At 34.5% G+C, this 22,287-nt stretch overlaps 1 protein-coding gene across 17 annotated transcripts in view; it reads right to left on the reverse strand.

Annotated features, from left to right (window-relative positions):
- Positions 1 to 22,287, reverse strand: part of PCDH15 (protocadherin related 15) — a 747,310-nt gene that overhangs the window by 604,642 nt on the left and 120,381 nt on the right. For 11 of the 17 annotated variants that reach the window (XM_036828599.1, XM_036828600.1, XM_036828598.1 and 8 more), the window contains exon 2: positions 13,282 to 13,347. The exons of 3 other annotated variants lie outside the window; for them this stretch is intronic. In XM_036828599.1, the coding sequence (XP_036684494.1) occupies positions 13,282 to 13,347 (66 nt within the window). Of the gene's footprint in view, positions 1 to 13,281; positions 13,348 to 13,861; positions 13,877 to 22,287 lie in introns of all 17 variants that reach the window. 3 more of the 17 variants (XM_036828602.1, XM_036828597.1, XM_036828588.1) reach the window with 1 other exon arrangement.

Raw genomic sequence — 22,287 nt, forward strand, 5'->3', positions numbered from 1 at the left:
GACAAAAATTACAATATGTCTTTTTGTATTTTCTTCTTTGGGTTAATCCTGTATGGGACTGTCTGTGCTGCCTGGACTTGGGTAACTGTTTCGTTTCCCAGGTTAGGGAATTTTTCAGCTCTTTTGTCTTCAAATATTTTCTCAGTGCCTTTCTCTCTCTTCTACCTCTGGTACCCCTATTATGAGATTGTTAGTGCACTTGATGTTGTCCCAGAAGTTTCTTAAACTGTCCTCATGTATTTTCTTTTTTCCTTTTTCTGTTCAGTGTTAGTTATCTCCACTGCTGTCTTCCAGCTCACTGATCCATTCCTTTGTATCATTTAGTCTACTATTCATTCCTTCTAGTATATTTTTCACTTCAGCTATTCTACATCTGTTTGGTGATTCTGTATGTTTTCTTCCTGTTGAAAACATCTAACTTCTCACTCTGTGCATCCATTCTTCCAAGCTCTTTGATTTTTGATCATCTTTATGATAGTTACCGTGAACTCTTTCTCAGATAGATTGCCTAACTCCGCTTCACTTAGTTGTTCTTCTGGGGCTTTATCTTGTTACTTCATTTGAAACATGTTCCTCTGCTGCCTTGTTTTGCCTAAGTTGGTGTTAGTATTTCTGGATATCTGGTAGGTTTCCTGACCTTGAACTAGTGGCCTTCTCTAGCAGACATCCTATGCATCACAGCAGCACACTCCCCTCTTGTCAACTGAGCTATCTGTTCTGGGGTTTCCCTCAAGAGGGCTGCATGGATCCTTTCTTGTGGCAGGCTGACTATGTGGGTGGTCTGGTAGGCCTGACTGGCTCCTAGTCTGGTTGGTTGTGAGACCCAACAGTCAGGACTCTTGTGGAGGCTGCTGGTTTGTGGGGCTTGGTCACAAGGCAGCTGACTACAGAACCCCAGGGGGCTCCAGGTCTGGCTTACTGGTGAGGAGAGTCAGGGTTGCCAGCCCACTGGTGAGTGAAACCGGGTCCTGGGGTTAGTGCCTGACTACTGGCAGGCAAAGCCATCCTGGAGTCTCTCTGCAGGGTCAGATGAACTTTAAAGCTAACAATAGATTCTAATCACATCTTTAAGAAGCTATATCATGATAAATATTATCTTGAATATATAGAAGAGCTAATACTTGCTAATCAGTCTCAATGGGTGAAAACTCAGAGGTCTATGTCATTTTTCTAATTCCAGGTGGACCTCTGCTATTGTTTTTAATCTTTAAAGTAAGCTATTTTAAATGAGAAATTATTTTCGAGGCTTTTTGTTCTCTAAATTTCTCTTCACCAGTAAGACAGAGTTTCCATGATATGCTTTTAAGGCTGTTTACTAAAACTTTAAGAGATCTATTAGAATATAGAGTACTTTTCCTTCACTGGTAGATATGCAAGGATTCAGGAAGCCTATCATAGCCTAAATATCTTAAAACATTTCTTCAAAATATGGCACATTTCTGGTATTATGTGTGAGTATGTGCACAAGTGACATTGGTAGGTTATGTATATATATCCCTTTTCTGTATATATCATATGTTGCTATCCTACAAAGGTGGCATTTAAATTTAATCTTATTTTACTGAAGAAATGGGTTATCAAAAATCAGTTATTTCTGGAATTAAAATTTCCATTTTAAATAACTGGAAATGTAAAATTGCAAATGGAGATTATTTTTCCCATTTAATGAATGCAAACTCACATGACAATTTGATGAATGTTAAATAGTTTGGAGTTTCTTATTTCTAGTGTCTTAGAGAAACTACAAAAGGCTAATAGACCTAAAAACTGAGACATAACATTTTTCTAAAGTCAGACAGTAGTTTTACATAGATACCTTGATATCATATCAAATCATTAGGTTGATATTTTCAGATAGTCAAAATTATAACACCAAAAATTAAAATAAAATATATTTTTGTAAATTTAGATTATTTTATGAAATGCTTTCAAATATGCAAAAAGTAAAAAGTATGAATACATGAAATATGTATTTCGTATTTTAAGATGCCATAATATAGCCTTTTTAAACATTTTAAAATTATATTTTTTCTTAGATTTAAGGTAATAATATGGTTATATTTATGTAAATACAACAGCACTCCCTATTTTTAGTATTATCATAAATACTTCCTCTTTCAAAATGCTCTATTGAACAAAAATTATCTGATTATTGCAGACATTTTCATGCAGGCAGAAAACACTTGAAATTTATAAATTATTTTATGTGCACAGTGAATTTTGATTAAACATTGATTATATTGTGAAATTTTAATAATAACACTTCAAACTATTCTAAATAGACATATATGTGCCATTTAACTCAGATGGTAGTTTGTTTGTGGGATTCATGTTGATGATTTACTTGAATCAAACAAGTTTTTTGAATGCCTGCTACATACCAGGCATTTCATTACCTTCTGGGATTACAGCAATGACTCAAAGCAGATAGTCTTTGCTCTCATGAATTTTGCAATCTAACATAATGATCCTAATATGTACTTCCCATTTTGAGATAAAAGGTACCATCAGTTGTTGGCAGAAAAAATACTAGCCACAGACTTACATGTTTGCCTTCCAGCTTGCCTTTCTCTCAAAGCATGACTCTATATTTATAGGCCAACTGAACTCTTATTTACAGTAGATTCTTCTTTTTTCAACTATTATTTATATAAATACAATTATGTCTTACTCATGTAATATGACCTACAGAAGATATCTGTCCCATACCAGGAATATTTGTGCCATCTCTAAATGACTGTGTCACAGAAGAAAGGTACATCTTCCTAGAGCCTTAATTTTAACTAATAGTCAACAATTTAAACATTTGAAGTTACAGGTAAACATACCATGGAGGAGAATGTTGAATTCACAGTGATACTTAAAATACAACACAACACTTCAAAGATATCAATTTAAATAGCATGCTTTTATATAACCAAAGCCCAAAAGATGATCTCTGAAGCCTTCTAAAAAATATAGTAATACGAATGTCTATGTGGTTTCCTATCAATGCCTACAATGATAAAAGTTTTTATATACAAAATAGGAATTTCCAATAAAAAATACACAAGGTTAGAATCTTATTTAGGATTATATGTGAAGATAGTTTATTCAATTTCAAATTGCTTTTAGTCTAGTCAAAGTCAAGTGTCAGTTTACTTGTTTTGCTTCAACTAAATGAAAAAATATAAGAAAGAAGTAGCCTATGCTGGAGAATGAAAAAGTACAGAGAAAATATTTTGTGAGACTTAGCTGACATTTTGAAACAAACTAAAATCAAACTGAAATAATTTTCTTTTGGGATATATAATAGATTTCAAAAAACAAATGGTATTAACTGACAAGAATCTATTCATTGTACAACATTTGAGAGACATCAAAATTCAAGATGTTGAAAGAATGTGCAAATAATATAAATAAAACGTTCACTTTCATACTTGCTATTCATTACAGGATGGAAATGTAGAGGTATTAACTGGTCGTTAGTAATACAAAATTAGAATGAAAAGCTTTGCTTTGAACAATGTTCCATAAAGCTTATTCACTACAAAGGAATCTTAAATTCTTTCTAAGACTTGGGACAATTTTTCAAAGGTAGCATTTAAATTATTCACTCTGTTAATTCACGTATAACCTTTAGTCTGACTCTTGTCTATAAAAGTCCTCACATCCCTAAAAAACCACTTTTAAGGATAGTAAATGAACCCTGTAGAGATTGATGGGTTGCTAGTTCCTTACTAATAATGCCCACATCCTGCCTGTCCTAAAGATTAAGATAAAACAAAGCACATTATTCAGCATTTTCAACAAAACATGCTCCTATAAAGATGATCATGTTATTAAGCAAAGTGAACGGTTTTACAAATATTTTTCTGAAATGTGACTCCACTAGCACTCAGTCTTCCCTTTTATATTAATGGTGTGTTGAAGACAATGTAATATAACAAAGATCTCTGGTTATAAGTTTGATGGTACCACACTATCAAACTTTCAGACACTCAGTATTTATGTAACTATCATATTCACATTTACCGTTGGAATGGTTGCAGTAATCCTCTATTATGTGTTAAATGAGGGAGTGATACCACCAAGCCAAACTGAGCAAATTAATGTATTTTCTGATTTTTTTTAGCAGACAGATTGCTTAAAGAGTAAAATTATCTGAGATTATAAATACATACACACCCAGTTGCCTATTCAAATTTTGAAGTATCTAAACTAAGATATCGAGGGACTATGAGGGACAGGAAGGAGAGTTATCCTTAGTGATTTCATCTAGCAACCTATAGTTCACTATCAACTGATTTGTTGGCAAACCAAAAACATTTTGAGTACTTTACATATATTCAATCAACATCCGTCTTCTCTGCTTCAGCCACATTTGTTATCACTCATTTTCTGCAGCCAATTTTTTTTGCCGTACCTTAAACTGACCAACTATATTTTTCCTTGTAGCCTTTGAATTTTAATTTTCCTGTCTGAAATGTAAATTTCCTGGCTAAATGCATGGCTCACATCTTCAGTCAGTTTTGGTCAGGGCTCTGCTCAAATGTGGTCTCCTTAGACAGACACCTGAAATAGCACCACTGCCTCCCCACTTGTCTGTCACTCCCTGTTGTCTTGGTCTGCTTTATTTTTTTCCCTAGAGGTCCTGCTTCTGCCACCAGGAGGGCATTGGTTTTTCTTTTTTTCTAGTTTTTCTAGTATACCTTAACTGGTAGCTATTCCTTTCCTACTCAAAACCATTTTAAGAAGCAACCCTCTCAACTACACACAGGTCTGACAATTCAAATCAACGTTTTGTAGACTTGTAAATTTTTGGAGACAGACAAACAAGGAAAATATACCATCAAAAGCAAGAACAGGTAAAAGGAGATTGTTTAATGCTCTTATAATGAAAAGAACCTTGTTTCTGAGGGATCCTGAGTTAATAAAGTGTTCTGTGCTAAGCAGCTAGCACTTGAGACTTGAATTAAGAATTACTGTTAGACAAAACTCAGAATCTAGAAAACAAAAATGAGGACTGATACTAAACAAACAAACAAAAAAACCACACAAACAAAAAAACCTTGTCTGTGGTCACCAGTGGCAAGTGGTTTGGGTAGGTTAAAAAGAACACTACAATATATTATATCTCCATATTCTACTTAAGTAAACCCATTTGTATTTTAACCAAGCTGAATGTACTTCAATGGTATGTAGCTATGACAATTCTACAAAGTTTTATTATTGAGTACAGTTAAGAGATTCATTTTTATTCTAAGGAATAAATATATACTATTTACTGAAATTGTACCATCTGATATGAATACAAAATCTAGCTTTAGTTCATCCTTCAGTTTCATGAAGTAGTGATAGATGAAGGGATACCAAGTACTTTCATATTCGTTAATCCATATGGCATACTTAAGCATATTTAGTTGAATTACATTAGCAATTCCAGGTGGAAATATGTGGCATTTGACCCTTTGTTTTGAAAGCTGCTGTAGGAGGTATTTTAAGTCCAAGAACAGTTTCAAATCATCTGAGGGTTATGGTTCTCATCCAGGGATTGCTGAGAACATTTACACCATTGATTACTATAGTCAAAAGTGACAGTAGTGGTCCATTTCAGATTTCCATTTCAGATTTCCAGTGTCCTAACAGAAAAGTCATACCTTTGTTGCCTGACAGCAAAGATCAATAATCTAGAAGCCAATATTTGATCATGAGGAACAGAAGTGAAAAACAACTCATGATAAACAGGAATTGGGGAAAGAGTCATTGGGGACAGGGTAATAGTGGAATCTAAGATCATGCATAAGAAAGAGCAGTTGTAGACAGAATCTCCAGGAGCTTGATGTTAAAACAAGCAATTGAACTTTGGTGCTTCTCCCATCCCCGAGTTCCTAAACTTCCATCAGAGACTCACTCCTCAACTAAACTCAAATTATGCAACGTAAGTGTAAACAGTGTGCTGGATATGCAAAGAAAACTCAAAGCCAAGTCCCTTCACGCCCTTCCCAAAACAATGTCATCTTATGGATGTCCTTTCCACCATGCACTTCTCTCATCTTTGTTGCCCAAATTAGGAGTCAAAATATTGGTGGCTTGCAAGCCACAGGAGCCACACAGATATATTTTGTTTGGCTAATAAAAGGAATCACAATCTAAATTAGAATGACTTATCTTTAATACACAGAATTTCCTATTCTGAAAAAAAACTGAAGGTTTCTTTCTATGTGGTTACGAGTAGAGAGAACCTAATACGTCTTCCTTTCTTGCAGCACACAGACCCATTCTTATTGCCCACCAAGGCCCATGGTCCATCTTCCAATAGTCTATACAGATGAAACCAATACTAGCTTCAATTGTCTGCCCTAATGACAGGATTTAGATACTCTCTCTACAGAAAAATTGTTCATTATAACAGCATCATTTGGGATTAAGTGTGTGTATGTGTGGCATAATTTAATTCTATATTATTCAGATTTATTTCTATTAGACATGAGATTAAAATAAAGGATTTAAAGAAAAAGGAAAAATAGAATAGAATGGTCTTAAGTGTGTTTTTCATTTCCTTAGAAGCCAAGGGTTACTTTGCACAACTTAATCTTTTCATCATCATTAACATTAGCATTCTGAAACTTAAACAGTAAACGAGAGCCACTATCTTGAACAGAGTTGTTTTCCTTGTATAAAACACCCTAGCTTGCTGCCCTTTTTGACTTCTGTCTGCTTTGTATAATTTTTGACTTCTGTCTGCTTTGTGTACTTCTCCTGTCCCTTATTTTATGATCGTTTCATTAGATCCAGCAATACCATTGTATGTTAGGTGCTATAGAGTAAACAAATGAGAAAAGGAATATCAAAAATGAAATATGATTAAATGTCAATATAATTTTAGATAACTTGAGATAAATAACCTATTTCCCTAATTCTTAGAAAGTTTTCAATTTACTTATTTCGCAGTTATATATTCAGAAGTTTGCAGCTGCTGACCTTTCATAAAATAATACTTTGGCACAAATGAAAAGAAGCGGATGCAGCGTTGCATATGTAGCTCCTCCAGCAGTAATGAGCAGAGCCATATTGTTTTCTTCTAGGACAATTGTCTTAGTCACTGTAATAAGAGGATTAAAATACATGAGGAATTGGACATGATTTTTTTACATCAACTTAGGTCTAATATTGACAAGTGTATTTTGGATAGTTTCATTTAACTTCTTCAAAACTTACAAAAAGTTAAATTTCCTCATCAATGTGTATGCCTTTCACTAGAAAGAACTCAGAATGACTTAATGATGACTGGGAAAAGTAAAGAATAGAATAGCAAAGAAATTTGTAATCATGATTTTGGGGCTATGCAACATCCACAGCAATCTAGCCAGAAGACCACTAATATCTTATAAAAATATTTAATATTTTGGCAGTTAAGAATCAAGTTTGGATGTTATAAAATTATAGAACAATGGGAATATATTTTTCCCTATTTATCCAGAAAAACAAAACTCTCATATTGCACTAAAGGTCATTTGCTTGATGTCAATGTGGGTGATCTTGTATAACCTGAACAAAGTTTTAGTCTTAATACTTCAAAAGCTTGTACAGTCATCTATTAATCTACCTTCATCTATATAGAACTTCTATTGTTAGAGTTGCTGTGTTTCATAAGGCTTTATGCAGCAGACTATACACTTATTTTTTTAAAATTATTGTTTCAAATAGAATTCTAGGATTTGTTGATGAAAACCACCAGAGAGAGAAACACTATTTACCTTAGTGATAAGGCAACAATGCAGAATAGAGGTAGGATAAAAGTGCCTTAGAAAGTAACTGTTTAAAACCAAATCCTTAGAACTATCCCTCCCATAGGACATATATACTAGATCCCTCTCTCGCTTTTATTTTCATGAGTAAAGCTCTATACAAATTTTCAAAAACTTAATATCTAAGAACATGTTCTATACTTCAGGTTTCATTTAATATGTAAATTATGTTGGCAACACTTTGTTATATGTCATATTTGAAATAACCAGGATCGTTATCATAGAACAGAGAGAGAATTAAATCCAGATCTTAAGCTGTATCTTTGTCCTGACACATTGAAAGAAACATGGCCTAAGAATAGGCCCAGATAAGGATTTCTATCTTTAATAACATTTCTCCCAAACATTTACATGAGCTGAGGACTCTGTCTATGGCAACTATATTGAAACATTTTTCCACCTACTATATAATTTCTAGCACCTTTAACCTCTTGGTGGCATCTTCAACCACTTTCAGTTTAGAACATTGTCATCCAGTCTGCCTGATAACTTGCCATCTTGGTTTCTCAGTTTGCTCTCTTCTCAGCATCTTGTGCAGTCTCTCATCTGGGGTTCTAGTCATCATCTACTAAGAGGTATTCTACAGAGTTTATTCTTATTCTACTATAGTTGTTCTTGCAAAAATTTTCCGCCAGTTTAGATATTGCTCTCTTTAGAGAATGAAAGAGAAGAATGAAGATAAATAGGCAAAAAGGGAGGGTTCTGAACCCTTGGATGTAAAAAAAAACAAAAAAACCACATTACACTTTTTATTTTTTTTTACACTTTGTTTAAACGTTGGGAATATTCATAAAGAAACATTGGTTATTTAAGACTTTTCTTTCCATGAGTGCAAGACCTGTTTTACTAGGAGTATGTGAAACTCTACTTGTAACCCTTTGGAGGTGTGTAAGGCAGAGTTTGGCGAACTCCCTTGCTATAAATCTAAGATATGTAATTGGCAACTATAAGGAAAGAAGAACATCAACATAAAACTTTAATCTTCTACTCTTCCAAGCTTAGTGATTTTTGACAATGAAAGGAAAAGGATGATGACGAGCAACTTGCAAATGCCCCTCAACAACATAATTGTTTCTAATGAAGAATCAACTTCCCTTCACTCCCCTAGCTCCATGCTTGGGCCAGAGAAACCCCACAGAAGGAGTGACCAACTGAATTCATTGTTCCTTTCTATAACCTCCTTAGAAGTACAGGAGGGTCTGTAATACTCAACCCAGTTCACACCTGGTTCTGCCATGTGCCCTGACCAGGACACATTCTCATTGAATCAGCTGTGGCATCCTCTGTTGGCAGCTCCTTTCATAATGTGAAGACACTCCATCCATCATCTTTCATTTCTCAAATTTGCTGTGAGCCCACAATATCTTAACTGGAAAGCCATAAAGAACATTTAGGATGAGCCTCCTAATCTCTCACCTACATAGTGATATCCTTTTGCCTCTGAGCCTGTTTATTTTTGTACAATTATGGTGTTATGTTCAAGCCATGACTTCAAATCATTTTCTTGTCCCCTTGACTCAGCAGTGCCTATGTATTTACCCAGTTTCTAAGAATTAGTCTGAACCAGTTGTTCCAAAGTCTTTTTGAATGCCATTCCATAGTTGTTGTAAAGCAGCCAGGGCCCTGACTTGGCTGGCACCCAGAGGCAAGCTTTAAATAGTTCCAGTGTAACTGTTCCTGACCTCACTCCTTCCAGTAAGGACTCAATGCCATTAGGCAACTCTGAGTCCAGTGAATCTAAAAATGTATTTCCAGAAATATTTTTTTAAAACTTAGTTTTTTTAGAGCAGTGTTTTAAGTTCACAGTGAAAAGGTGAGGGAGAGAAAGTTTTCCCATATACCCCTTGGCCCCCTTCCCCCCAACATGCATAGCCTTCCCCATTATCAACATCATTCACTAGAATGGTACATTTTTTTTTTTTAACCAAGGATGAACCTACATTGACACATCATAATCAGCCAAAGTCCACAGTTTACCTTAGGTTTCCTTTTGGTGTTGTACATTCTATTGGTTTGGACAAATGTATTATGACATATATCCATCCTTAGAATATCATGCAGAGTGTTTTCACTGCCCTAAAAATCCTCTTTTCTCTGCCTATCTTTCCCCCACTCACCCCTGGAAACTACTGATATTTTAATTTTTCCCATATTTTTATCTTTTCCAGAATGTCATAGTTGAAATCATACAGTACATGTTTCCTTCGGATTGGCTTCTTTCACTTAGTAAAATGCACCTAAGTCTCCTCCATGTCTTTTCATGGCTTGATAGCTCATTTCTTTTTAGTCTGTATTTGTCTGGATGTACATAGTTTACTTATCTATTCACTTACTAAAGACATCTTGCTTGCTTCCAAGTTTGGGCAATTATGAATTAAGCTGCTATAAATGTCCATGTGCAGGTTTTTGTGTATACACAAGCTTTTCTGGAAAAAATTTTTAGATATTTTAAAATAATCTGTTTCTTGGTACACATTCTCCTCTCTAAATGCAAATACTCATTAAATGTTTTCTACATACTAGTTCTAGAGCTTTCTGGCAGTGGTCAGGAACCAATATGATTCTCTTAATGGGTTGACTTTGTGTTCTTACCACGTAAGCTTGATTTTCTGGTAGTTGTGATGAAAATAAACCCCTGGTTCAGATCAAGGGTGATATAATGAATCTGTTATCAATATACTACTGAGGACAAGGACCAAGGAGAGGAACAATCTAACAGGTCCCAGGGTGAGAAAGAAGTTTATGAATCTCTACCTGTTAAATTTTTAATTCTTTTAAACATATACAGATGTGCAAATTAATTTAGCATATATATATTCATAAAAAGGAAATATTTCCGTCCCACAGAGTATAAAAATCTTGAAATATGCAGACGCATGTGACAAATAATGGACATTCTATGAATGTACCTTAGTGACTTATATAAGAAAATTAAGTATATATTTTAAAATACCTGAGTTAAAAAAAAAATACCCGAGTTATTTAAAAGCTACACTATAGTAGTATAGTAGAGGATGTATTTGGCAATGGAGATTGTTCGGCTGTAGACATCAATAAAGTAAGCCAAAAGCAAGTTGACACCCAAACTTACTAGTTTGGCTTAGTAAAGGATTTGCTATGCCTTACTTTTAAGAAGCCCCAGAGCATTTAAAAATAGGTGCTTATTTTTCTGTTAAAATAGGATACCCACATGTTTTGTTACTACCAATTAAAAAGATGCAAGAAAAAAGAAACCAAGAGTTTAAGAGCCAGACTAGAATTAACTGTCCTATTGGGAAGTTTCCTAGATTGCCTAAAGAAAAATATGAAAACACTTTCATGGATTGTTTCCTTTAGACTTTTAAGGCAAGAATGATTGCACACTACATTGTAATATATGGCAGAGGTTCATTTGATCACCATATTTTTAGAAATTTAATGTGAAAGAGAAATGTAAAACATTTAATCTCTAGATTGGTATTTATACTCCTTATGATGACACTCAAATAACTTTGGCAGCATTCTGAGTAGTTGGCAGTTTCTACAAAATATGCCAATTAAAGAGCACAGCAACTACATCATGTCACATTCTTCTAAAATATAAATATTGAACTTTCACCACATGCCATCATGCAGAACTGCTATGACAACATCTTTGTAGACTTCCTGAGCTCCTTTAAAAAGTGGGATCTAATCAACACAAGGAAAGGTAAAATATCATTACTGTGGCTATAATTATCTGGTTGGCAAAATAAGCTCTGTATAGAATTACATGTTAAAACAACTATTTAGTAAAATTAAATGCTTTAGTTCAGCTCAGCTTATATGCTCAAGGGAATTGGTGAACAATGAGAAAATATAGATTGGTTTTCTATCACGTTTATTTTTTTGTCTCTGGTTAAAAAGCAAACTTTTTATTGTAGGACATTTAGAAAACAGATTTGTTGACAGGAAAGTAGTTAACGATAAACCATAATCTTACATGTGAGATGAAATTTTTCTGGTATAGTATTTTTATATATATTTTTTCTGCAGATACATATAGGACTTATTTCTAATTTATTTAAATGCATCCTAATAACTCATTATCTTCATATACTTTCAAGCTCAATAGGGACTTCTTAAAAATAAACCTGTGTAATTTTTATAATATTTCTATAATTTAGTATAGACACTTAAATTTGTTTAAACAAAGGCCAGCAGTGTTGTGGACATTTTTGGCTGATTCCAAAGGAAGTGAAAGATGTTCAAGAATAAAAATTTATGCCAATTATTCTAAGAAGTAAAAGAAATGTTTCTAGTACAGCATAATAAATACTGATACATGATAAAGTGAACCAACACAGGTATTATGTGTACTATAGAAATTTTCAAAATACATGTAGGTTGAATTTCAGGGAAAAGTCACTTTCCAATAAACCACTTGACATTCTTTTTTAAAAAGACATCAATCTGGCAAAACAGTGTTGAGCCTAGACAGAAAGTACAAATCAAACCCAGTGGAAAGTCTGTTACAGAATTAGTAGACAAAATGAGCCACAGAACATTCTCATATTTAGAATAGTTTGAAATAGAAACCAAGACTCAAGGGATTTCCAGTTTACTGTTACCTAATAGAGGAGGAGAATCTCTAAATATCTGTAAAGTTTAGGGAGACTAGGAGAGTGTTGGGGAACAAAAGTGCTAATTTTTTGTTAAGGAAAATTAAATTTTTGAAGATTGGAATATAAATTAGGAATTAGTTGTTAATTATGGCAGATAGACTGAGTGAAAATTCAGATTTCCTCCTCTGCTCTAGACCTTTTGTCAGTATTCTGTTCCCAAGCACTTTGTTTTCCTAGTAACTATTCTTTTTTTTTTAGATTTTTTTTTTTGATGTGGACCATTTTAAAAGTCCTTACTGAATTTCTTACAATATTGCTTCTGTTTTATGTTTTTTGGGGTTTTTTGGCCACGAGGCATGTGGGATCTTAGCTCCGTGACCAGGCATGAAATCCGCACCCCTGCATTGGAAGGCAAAGTCTTAACCACTGGACCACCAGGGAAGTCCCCCTAGTAACTATTCTTAAATCACCATGTCTAATAGATTATGGATCTTAATCCTTACCAGACTGTAGCAAATTTAAATTAGCAGTGCAGAGCTTACCTTGTGGTCCATTTCTTTTGGAGAAATACACTAGGTAACAGTATGTGTGATAGTCAACTCTACCTATTGACAAAGAAAATTTCTAGCCAGGATCTAGATGCATTCTTAGACTGATCGTGAATCAGATGACTTCTCTGCAATCAAAACTAAACATTTCTATTCATTAAGTCTCTCATAATGTAATCCAAATAAAGTATTTCCAGTTAATGTCCTAATTTAAACTCATACAGGGAAGAAATTAAAGAGGAACTGTCAGTGGATTTGCTTTGAAGCTTTCATTTAGTACTTCCACACATATCAAATCTAGGTTTGAAATGAGAAATCCCTCTTAGATTAAGTCACTTTTAAAACACATAGCTTACTCACCATTCCGACTCTCTTCATCAATGGCAACTATGGTGGCTGGTGGTCCCCCCCTAGCTAGTTTGCAATCTAAAGAGAAAACAAGACAAAGTAAGAAGTAGCTACTGCAGGAGCACTCACCCTGAGATTAAATTCATTGAGATGTATATTGATATTTAAAAAGAAAAATCCTACAATCAAATTAATATGCATCATTACTTTTAACAATTTTTTATTTAAAAAAAATTCTCGTAAGAGCTATATAGATTCCTTATCACATCGTAACAAAGACAATTTGTATACCGTGAAACTGTTCAAATCTTACTAGAAAACACCAGCAGAGACCACTGGAGAGCAGAGGTCCTTCAGGACAGAGATAATGGGATGGTAATTTAACCCATAAAAATAACATAAAGGGATGATTAACAAGGATAAATTGTAATTAAAGCATCACAACAGAAACAAACATAATTGGCCTTTAATTGTGATAAAGGGTCTAATTAAAAAGAGTGAATAGATCTTTAATAATGTTCTAAAGAGAATAAAACAAAGACAGACAAGCAATGTTCATGAGGTTGTTTGAGATTTTATTTTTTCATCTTACCCTCATATTGCCAGTCTGGAGTCAAAAGTATAGAGTCATCAATGGAAGCAGATCAGAAAAATGAAAGAAAGGAAGAAAGAATACATGTATATATTTAGCGAGGATTTAAAGACATAAATAGCATTATACAATAACAGATAAATCACCTAATGATTTCTGGAAATGAAATATATAAAATCCTTAGATTTTTGTAATTCTAACACAGTAGTAACAAGTTAACTTGATAATGTGTCACTAACATCTTAAAAATTATAGATCAACTCGAACATAACATACAGTACACCTATGTGTCCTATGAAAAGGTAAATAAAATTACTTATGAATTGTCTATTATCCCTGTGTTGAATAAACCTGAAGAATAGTGCCTGTCAATCAGTAGTGATTAATTTGTTATTTCAAACAATGCTAATACCGAAGTATCTCATGATAATGAACATATAAATAGTATCATGAGCTATAACATCCATGATAATCAAAATGTGAAGGTTTTGCCTGGAAGATGTCACAAGTACACTTCTGAGACATAAAGCACTCTCCCAGGAGGTACTCGGTCAGCCTGATAGGGCTGTGTCACACAGTTAAATGTACATGGCACAGTCCTGTGACTGCAACATAAGTTGGCTTAAAGCCGTCCAAGTATGTGTGCTATTTGGAAGATGATTTCAAGGCTTACTATTTATTAAAATTCTGCTATTATGTTCATGGGCATGAATAAAAAAGGCTTTGGCAAGCAGTGTTCTATATTGTAAGATATGTGCTCTCCCATATGAAGCTTAAAATATCAGAAATCTCCAGTTTTTCTCTCTTCATCCTGGTCAGTATTCAAGGAGTTTCAGGTCACAGCATTTTTAGATCTAAAATACCTCATTACACTTCATCCTCTCCTTCCTATACCCCCTGACATAGCACAGATCCTCACTATTTGTCACCTCTACTCTTGCAGTGGTTTCCTCACTGATCTCCTAGAAGCTTTGTTCTCATCCTGCATTCATTTATTCATTTCATGAGAATTATTTTATGCACCCAAATCAAAGGTAAAATTATGGCATTTCTCTGCCCAAAGAACTTAAGTTTCCTTTGGAGTGAAGAAAATTGTCTTAGGATATCATTCAAAGGATGTCATGGTCTTAATATTGTTTACTTAGAATTAAGCACTGTGCCCTTCAGTCACATCAGAGCCCTTACTCTTGCTAGAACGTATCTTGCATTATTAAGGAAGTTTTGTTACCTAAATTCATTTCTACCTCTACTCCTGCCTGGCAAGTCTCTGCTTCTCTTGGTAGAACTAGATTTCACCTATTCCACGAAAACTTGTCTATTTCCCCAGTCAGAATTTATCTTTTACCTCCATGTTCTCATAATACTTTGTTCATCTAGTTTTTTATTCATCTATGCATTCAAAAATTATTCAGTCAAATTTGTAGATAACTTACTACGTGCTGAACATGGAACTTAAAAACCAACAACTTCTTTCTTCATGGATCTGAGTGATCAGATAAAAGAAAGACTCATAAACAACCACATAGGTATGGCACAGTGTGGTCTATGTGAGTCAATTCTTTAATAAATTCATTAACAACACAAACGATTAAAATACAGAGAATGCCTGCTGGGAGTGGAAATGGGATACACAAGAAGGCAGAGGCAATCTGTGGAAAGAATAAAGGAAACATGACCAGTTCTTACAGGACGCAATTCTTAGATTACCAACATGCCTTCTGTTTGTATTTCAAAGAGTAGTTACCTTTCAAAACTATTTTCTCTCTCTTCACTCTCCTTCTCTTTCTCTCTCCCTCCCTCCCTCCATATAATATATATATAATATTTATATATGAGGTCACTGCCTTAGTTAAGATCCTCATAGCTGCAAAGTAGAGAAAAAGTGTGGTGAATCTGCATGTGAATATTGATAGAGGAATAGATATTTAATCAATAACTTTATAGGCAGGCAGCATAAAGGGAAAGGAAAGAAGGAGAAAGCTAGGCATACATATACAAAAACCTCTCACCATTTGGTTACTATTACACTTATGGGTAGACTTTTTCTACACATCTAAGTCAAGTACGACTCCCCATATTCCAGCCCTACCTCCCTCCCTTTCCCTTCCCATTCTCAGTTCATTCTTTAGTCATAACAAACCAAATTTATGTTTGTTGTGCCATCTGCCAAAATGCCCTTCCTCCTCTTCTACCCCTGGTTAACTTCTATTTCTCTTTCAAGAACCTGGCAAGGCATCACATCTTCTAGAAAATCTTCCTTGCTGTTGTCTAGATTAAATGCCTCTTCTCTGCATTCCTTCAATATATACTGTATTCCACTGGAAAAATTACTTCATAAAAAATATATTAGTATTTTCTTCTCATAAAAGCTCCTTCAGACCAAGTCTGTGTCACATTCATATATCTAAGTAACCTCAGAATCAGACTAGAGTTGATCCTGAAAGAATGTTTGTTGAATTTTTCTGAACTGCAGTCAGCCCAGCTGCAGTCTCTCACTGAACATCCCTCCATGAATGCTGCTCGGAAGTCACTGTTCTCATTATGTCCTCGCCAACAGAAAGAGCCCAGGAATATAGGTGCAGCTACAGTTCCTCCCAGTCAGACCCCTTTAGATGACTTTCACTCAGCTTTATTCTTCTAGCAGCTTCCAAAACCCCACAATAAGATATTTTTCATGCCCAACCAATAAACTTTCTTTATTCTGAATCAAAACAAAAATGATTAAAAAATTTTGACTCACAACACTAATGAAGGAGAGGTTAGTCAGATACACAAAAGTAATCTATTAATAACGTGGTTCACAACAGCCTAAGTGTTTGCTTTGGAATGACGTGTTCATGAAAGTATAGTTAGTTTTGAAATGCACAAAAGTATTTTTAATGACAAGTATATTCAGAACTGTCTTGAAAGAAAGTAATTTTGGATGGAGTAAACAGGATGTATTATGTATGCAAAATATCCACATGGAGATCAAAGTGAAAACTAGAAAGCAATTTGGGGGCTGGGTGATCCTGTTCTGTACGGTCTTTGGATAATCTGTCTGCCAAGGAAAGACAGGTTAGCTGATGATGCCTGTGCCTTGGAACAAACTTCTGTAATCTATTTAATTTCACCCTTGACTGTCCAGGTTAAATCACAAATTCATTGTTTTTCGTGCCTCAAATTTCTAACCTCTCAGGCCCCTACCTGATTCCCATATCCAATTTGTTGTAAAGTGCAGGATATGAATACAAATAGCTGAATGCCCAGGGTGATTTATTTCCGCAAATTTGTCATCAAGCTAAAAATAAGCCATATATTTTTTCTGTATATTTTAAAATTTCATGCAACAAGTCTGATTTAAAACCTAAAACTGTATTAGCAAGATATGGAATGACTGGTTTCAAATGAAATGAACCTGTAATATGCTGTTCTTATTATGACCTGAAGCTTAAGATCATGTTACTCTACAAAGGGAATATCCAGAATTGTCCAAATATGTTCATTCCTTACTAGGAAGAGAGAACAGCTAGGTAGACCCTATTTCCACCTTAGCCTATTCTCAAAACTTCCATTTAAGTTCAAACAGTGTCTTTTCAATAAAATTTCAAATATATTGACTTTTTTCTTATATTAACATGGCAATTGCCATCAATATGTCCAATGACTAGCATATTTCCTGCCTAGACCTCTCCTCTGAGTCTGGGTCCTGCTGCTCAGACAACACCTGTACTTGCAATTTCAAAGGTGCCTTAAATGTGACACTCCAACATGGATTCTAGTTGCTACCCCCAGACCATACCTGGCCTCTTCCAGTATGTACTATTTCAGTGAATAGCACAATTTTGCACCAAGTTGCATAAACCAGAAACCAGGGGGTCGCCTTTGAGCCTGCCCATCACCCTTGCTTTTCTATGTTGAATCCCTCAATAAATCTTGACTTTCATTACTACAGAAAAACTTCTCATATCCACCTACAACTTTCAATCTGATGTCACTATGCTAATCCAATCTCTTACCTAGTCTAACAGGTTTTCCTAACTGTTCACCCTACAGTCAATCTTGCCCCACTCTTTTAATTTTCTATCTTTAACCACAGTGATCTTTTACAAATTAAAACATGCTTACCAGTTAATGATGTACCACTGCTTTTATGTTAAAACAAAATTTTCATGGTCTACAACCCTCTGTATAGTATGATTTTAGAATGAAAACCAAAAGATATGGCCTACAAGGCCCTGCATGATACCGCCTTCTCCTTCCTCTCCAGTCTCATCTATTTCCATGTTCTCACTTGCTCTCTGCATTCCAGACAGGTTTTTCTTTTCTTTAATCATGCTATCTTTTGTCCTGAGCTACCTAAAGATCTTTCCAGATTGCATTATTTCTTATTTCTAATCTTCACACTCAACCCATTATTCACTTATATATTCTTTAGATTTTAACTTGTGCTTCGCTTTTCCAAAGAAATCATTTCCAATCCTCAGGTTCCCTGATATATACTCAGTTAATTCTGCCTTCTAATATCAAGTTATGAATATCTGACTCCTCACTGACAGAAAACGCAGTGATAATCTAGATCTTGTTTCTGTTCCTCAGAGCTGTGTTCCCAGGGCAAAGTTCCTGCCACATAGTTGTCAGCAACTGTTTCTTGAATGCAAAAATGAAGAGCCTCGACCAAATTTGCAACAATTTTTAAAAAGCCCTCTATAACTTAATCTTTTTTCTTTTTAATGTTTGAAATGTCATTTTCATATAAAAATAATGGGGAAAGAATGTGTAACAAATTAGTTATTAAAAGACAGGACCACTGATACTACCTTAGCAGAAATGCGAAGGGTAGCACCACATGCCACCTGCAAATATGTCACTTTGGCATGTGGAGCTGAAGGCAGTAAAGACCCAGCAGGCTCAGCAAAAGCCTTTTTTTTTTTTTCATCCTCCTTTTTAACAGCCTAAAAGAATTTAGAAAGGGGGCCTGTACCAGGAAGAGAGCTATTACTAGAGATAATTTTTTCATCTGAGAGAAGTATCTGCATGCAGGGCAAACATTTGTTTACTGAACATTTCCTTTTCTCATCTTCCTGTGAACTCCCTCTTTCCCTTTGAAGTCTCAGACCACTTATCCCTTTCCTTAGCTCAGGATGGTATTTAAGCCTCAATTGCCTGGTTGTGTTTGAGTCTCATATTTTTGTACATGATTAAATTTGTTTTTCCCCTGTTAATTGTTCTATTACAGGGAGGTCTCAGTCAAGAACCTAGAAATGTAGAAGAAAAAATTTTTCCTTCCCTATGAGGAAAAAGCTACTATTCAAGTAAAGAAAGAGACAGTTTTGTAGGAATTCAGGATTTTGAGGGATTAGTTATGAAAGATCATAGAGAGCTCAGAATTATAAAGAGGAATAATGAAAAGAGAAGGAGAAATTTTTCACTTGTTTCCAATTATTTATAGTTTCTATTAGAATTCTACACTCTGATCATCCAATTGACTGAACTGAAGAACTATTACGGAGCAAACTTACTCCAGTATCCTATTAATGGCAAGGATGCATTCCAAGTTACTTCATGATTTTATCAAATTGCATCTTAAAGAAATAAAACTCAAAGACCTCAGATATCAAAGCTCTCATGATATCAAAGATCACAAATACTTTCGTGTCAGTCTTTTAGAAATTTTACTCGGCCATTTCCTTACCAGCTCCCTATGATTATCAGTGAATTATTCTAGCACTTAGCAGAGTATTTGACATACTATACTCATTCAATATATTTGTTGAACTAGGGAACATCTTCCTCCATGGTAAAGGAATAAAACAAATAACCAATTAAATCATTATTATTCATCATTTCAGATCCTTTGGGGAGTGTTTAAAGTGTTAAAGGAATTGATTCCTAGTACGGTATAGAGCTTGAGAACATGTGCTTTGGAGTCAGAAAACCAATTTTTACATCCTAACCTTGGCTTTTAATAGCTGTGTAAATTAAGTAGATTATTAACTTCTTATACCTCAGTTTAGGTAAATAGGTGTAATAGTAAGTATAACTACTTCATAGATTTATTACAAGTATAAATGAGATAATCTATGATAACTTCATTTTGCCTGGCAAAATGTACAGGCAGAATAGATGCACCTTAATTTGTACAGTATCGTTATTTTAAGGAATGTATTTGGAAAATCATTCCTATTTTTTTCCCTTTGACCAAAAGGTGGCAGAGAATCCCTTGGATTTCCCTAAATTTTCAGTGGGGGCTGATCTTATTACATATGTGGTTGTGAAGTGCATTCTCATTAAGAATAAAAGCAGCCACATGACATGTCACTGATGGTCTGTATGGACAGAAAAATTGGAATTCTTGTTCCAGATATCAACCTAGAACCACTATCCTGGACTGAATTTACTAGAGGCAAATAGAATACTTGAACTCCAGGTTTTAGAAAATAATGTGCTCACAATGACCCACTGGTCCCACAATAGTCTGGAAATGCATTGGTGTCCAAATGATCAAGTAGAAAGATCATGAAAGAGTCACAGATTTTCTGAAAACTCTACTCTTTTCAACATTCCTCTATTATCACTTTGGATATTCAAAGTCATCTGGTGTTTCTTATCTAGAAGCTTTCATTTTCATACACACACACACACACACACACACACACACACACACACACACACACACACACACACACACACACACACACACACACACACACACACATTTTCTCTCCCCTCTCCCTCTCCGTCTCCCTCTGGATCAGTCACTTAGTTCAAAGCAATTTGGCCTCTCATTCAAAGGAGTACTGCGCTCTCAAAATTTCTGGCTGCACAAACATTTTATTTTCAATTTGCTTGTCACAAGCAGTAGCAGAGAGACTATTCTTATATTTTTCTGTTGATCTTTGGAATATTCATTTCCAGGAAAATACACATAGGAGTGAAATCGTAATACAAAAACTCCTTGTTTTACATTTTGACTCTCTCATCCAAAAGAAAAGGAGTTTGACCTTGAAATTTATAAGATCAATAGAACTATAAGTTGTAAAATTGCGGTCAACAAATAGACCATAACTGAAAAAGCAAAATGAACTGAGTAAGCTAAAGGACATTACAAGTAAGTCATTTTCAATTCAAGAATAAGATATTAGCATTAATAGATTTCAAATATTACCATGGAGGAAGGAAGGTGTATTTTATGATGCCTTAGTGTCATCATTAATTGGATTATATAATTTGATTACGATGTTCCAACAATATGGTCTAGTAATGCCCACTGAAGTCTTTAATGATTATTGTTCTACATCACTGCTTTCATTAGGACGATTTATCGTAGTGGCCATGACTCCCTCAATCTCTACATTTTTTTCAAAAGTTACTATTTATTTCATATTCGAATTGGTCTATCAACAACAGTAAGATTTAAGATTTTTACATGGTTGGCATTTGGTGAGAGAAACCCATTCTCATTCTTAAGAAGTTAATGGATCTAAGTAATAAAAAGATAAGTAAAGGGCTGCAGGAAGAAGGCAGAACAGGAACTGAATTGTCAGAAGTCTGATCAGAAGATCAAGTAGTACTTTTAAAATTATTTTTGTTCACTGGGAATATTACTGTAATTCATTATTTTATAATTTCATGTAAATACATTGTCAAATATGTTAGTATTTGTACCCAAGTGTAATGTTCTTACTTAATTCTCACTGCATGAGTTAGAAGCTCTTTGAGCTTTCTTTCCATTGATAGCGACAGTTTTTCCTTACTCATATAAACTTCCGAAACAGAATCATAACTACGTTTGAGGAATTTGACATGGATGAAATAGTTCTTGGTCCAAGGTATTATGTCACCACTGACATCAGAAGAAGCAGCATGGTATTGTGGTTATGGACATAGCCTTGGGAAACAGACTGTCTAGGTTCAATACTAGCCACATTTTAGCACTTGTTAGCTTTTAAGATCTTTGAAAGTGACTTAAACTCTCTGTAGCTTAGTTGCATTAGTTGTAAAACTGAAATTATTGTATGGAATAGTGATTGGCATATGGAAGTGCTTTATAAGTTACTGTTAGGTAAATTCTATTTTAAACAAATGAGCTAATCACATACAAAATTTGTATATCTACATTTTAGAAGCAGTGACTTTTACATATTTTTAATTAAGTAGTTTCTTAAATTTTTCAACAGTCAAAGGAAAGCCATATTTTGTTAGCAGAACAAAATAGGCTTCATATATGTTAGCATTTTTTGTGTGCATTTAATGTACTGGAATAGCAACAATACATTTAACTATATGGCCACAGATTGCTAAGGATACATAGTTATAGTTGAATCATGCAAAAGATCTCCTTTCTAAAATTATCACAGGAATGCTTATAACTAAAATAAAAATAAAAAATCTGCTTTGGTAATCTAATGTAAAGTGGATTTTGTACTCCTAAAAGCTCTTTGCAA

The sequence above is a fragment of the Balaenoptera musculus genome, chromosome 16 (assembly GCF_009873245.2).
Source record: "Balaenoptera musculus isolate JJ_BM4_2016_0621 chromosome 16, mBalMus1.pri.v3, whole genome shotgun sequence".
NCBI lineage: Eukaryota > Metazoa > Chordata > Mammalia > Artiodactyla > Balaenopteridae > Balaenoptera > Balaenoptera musculus.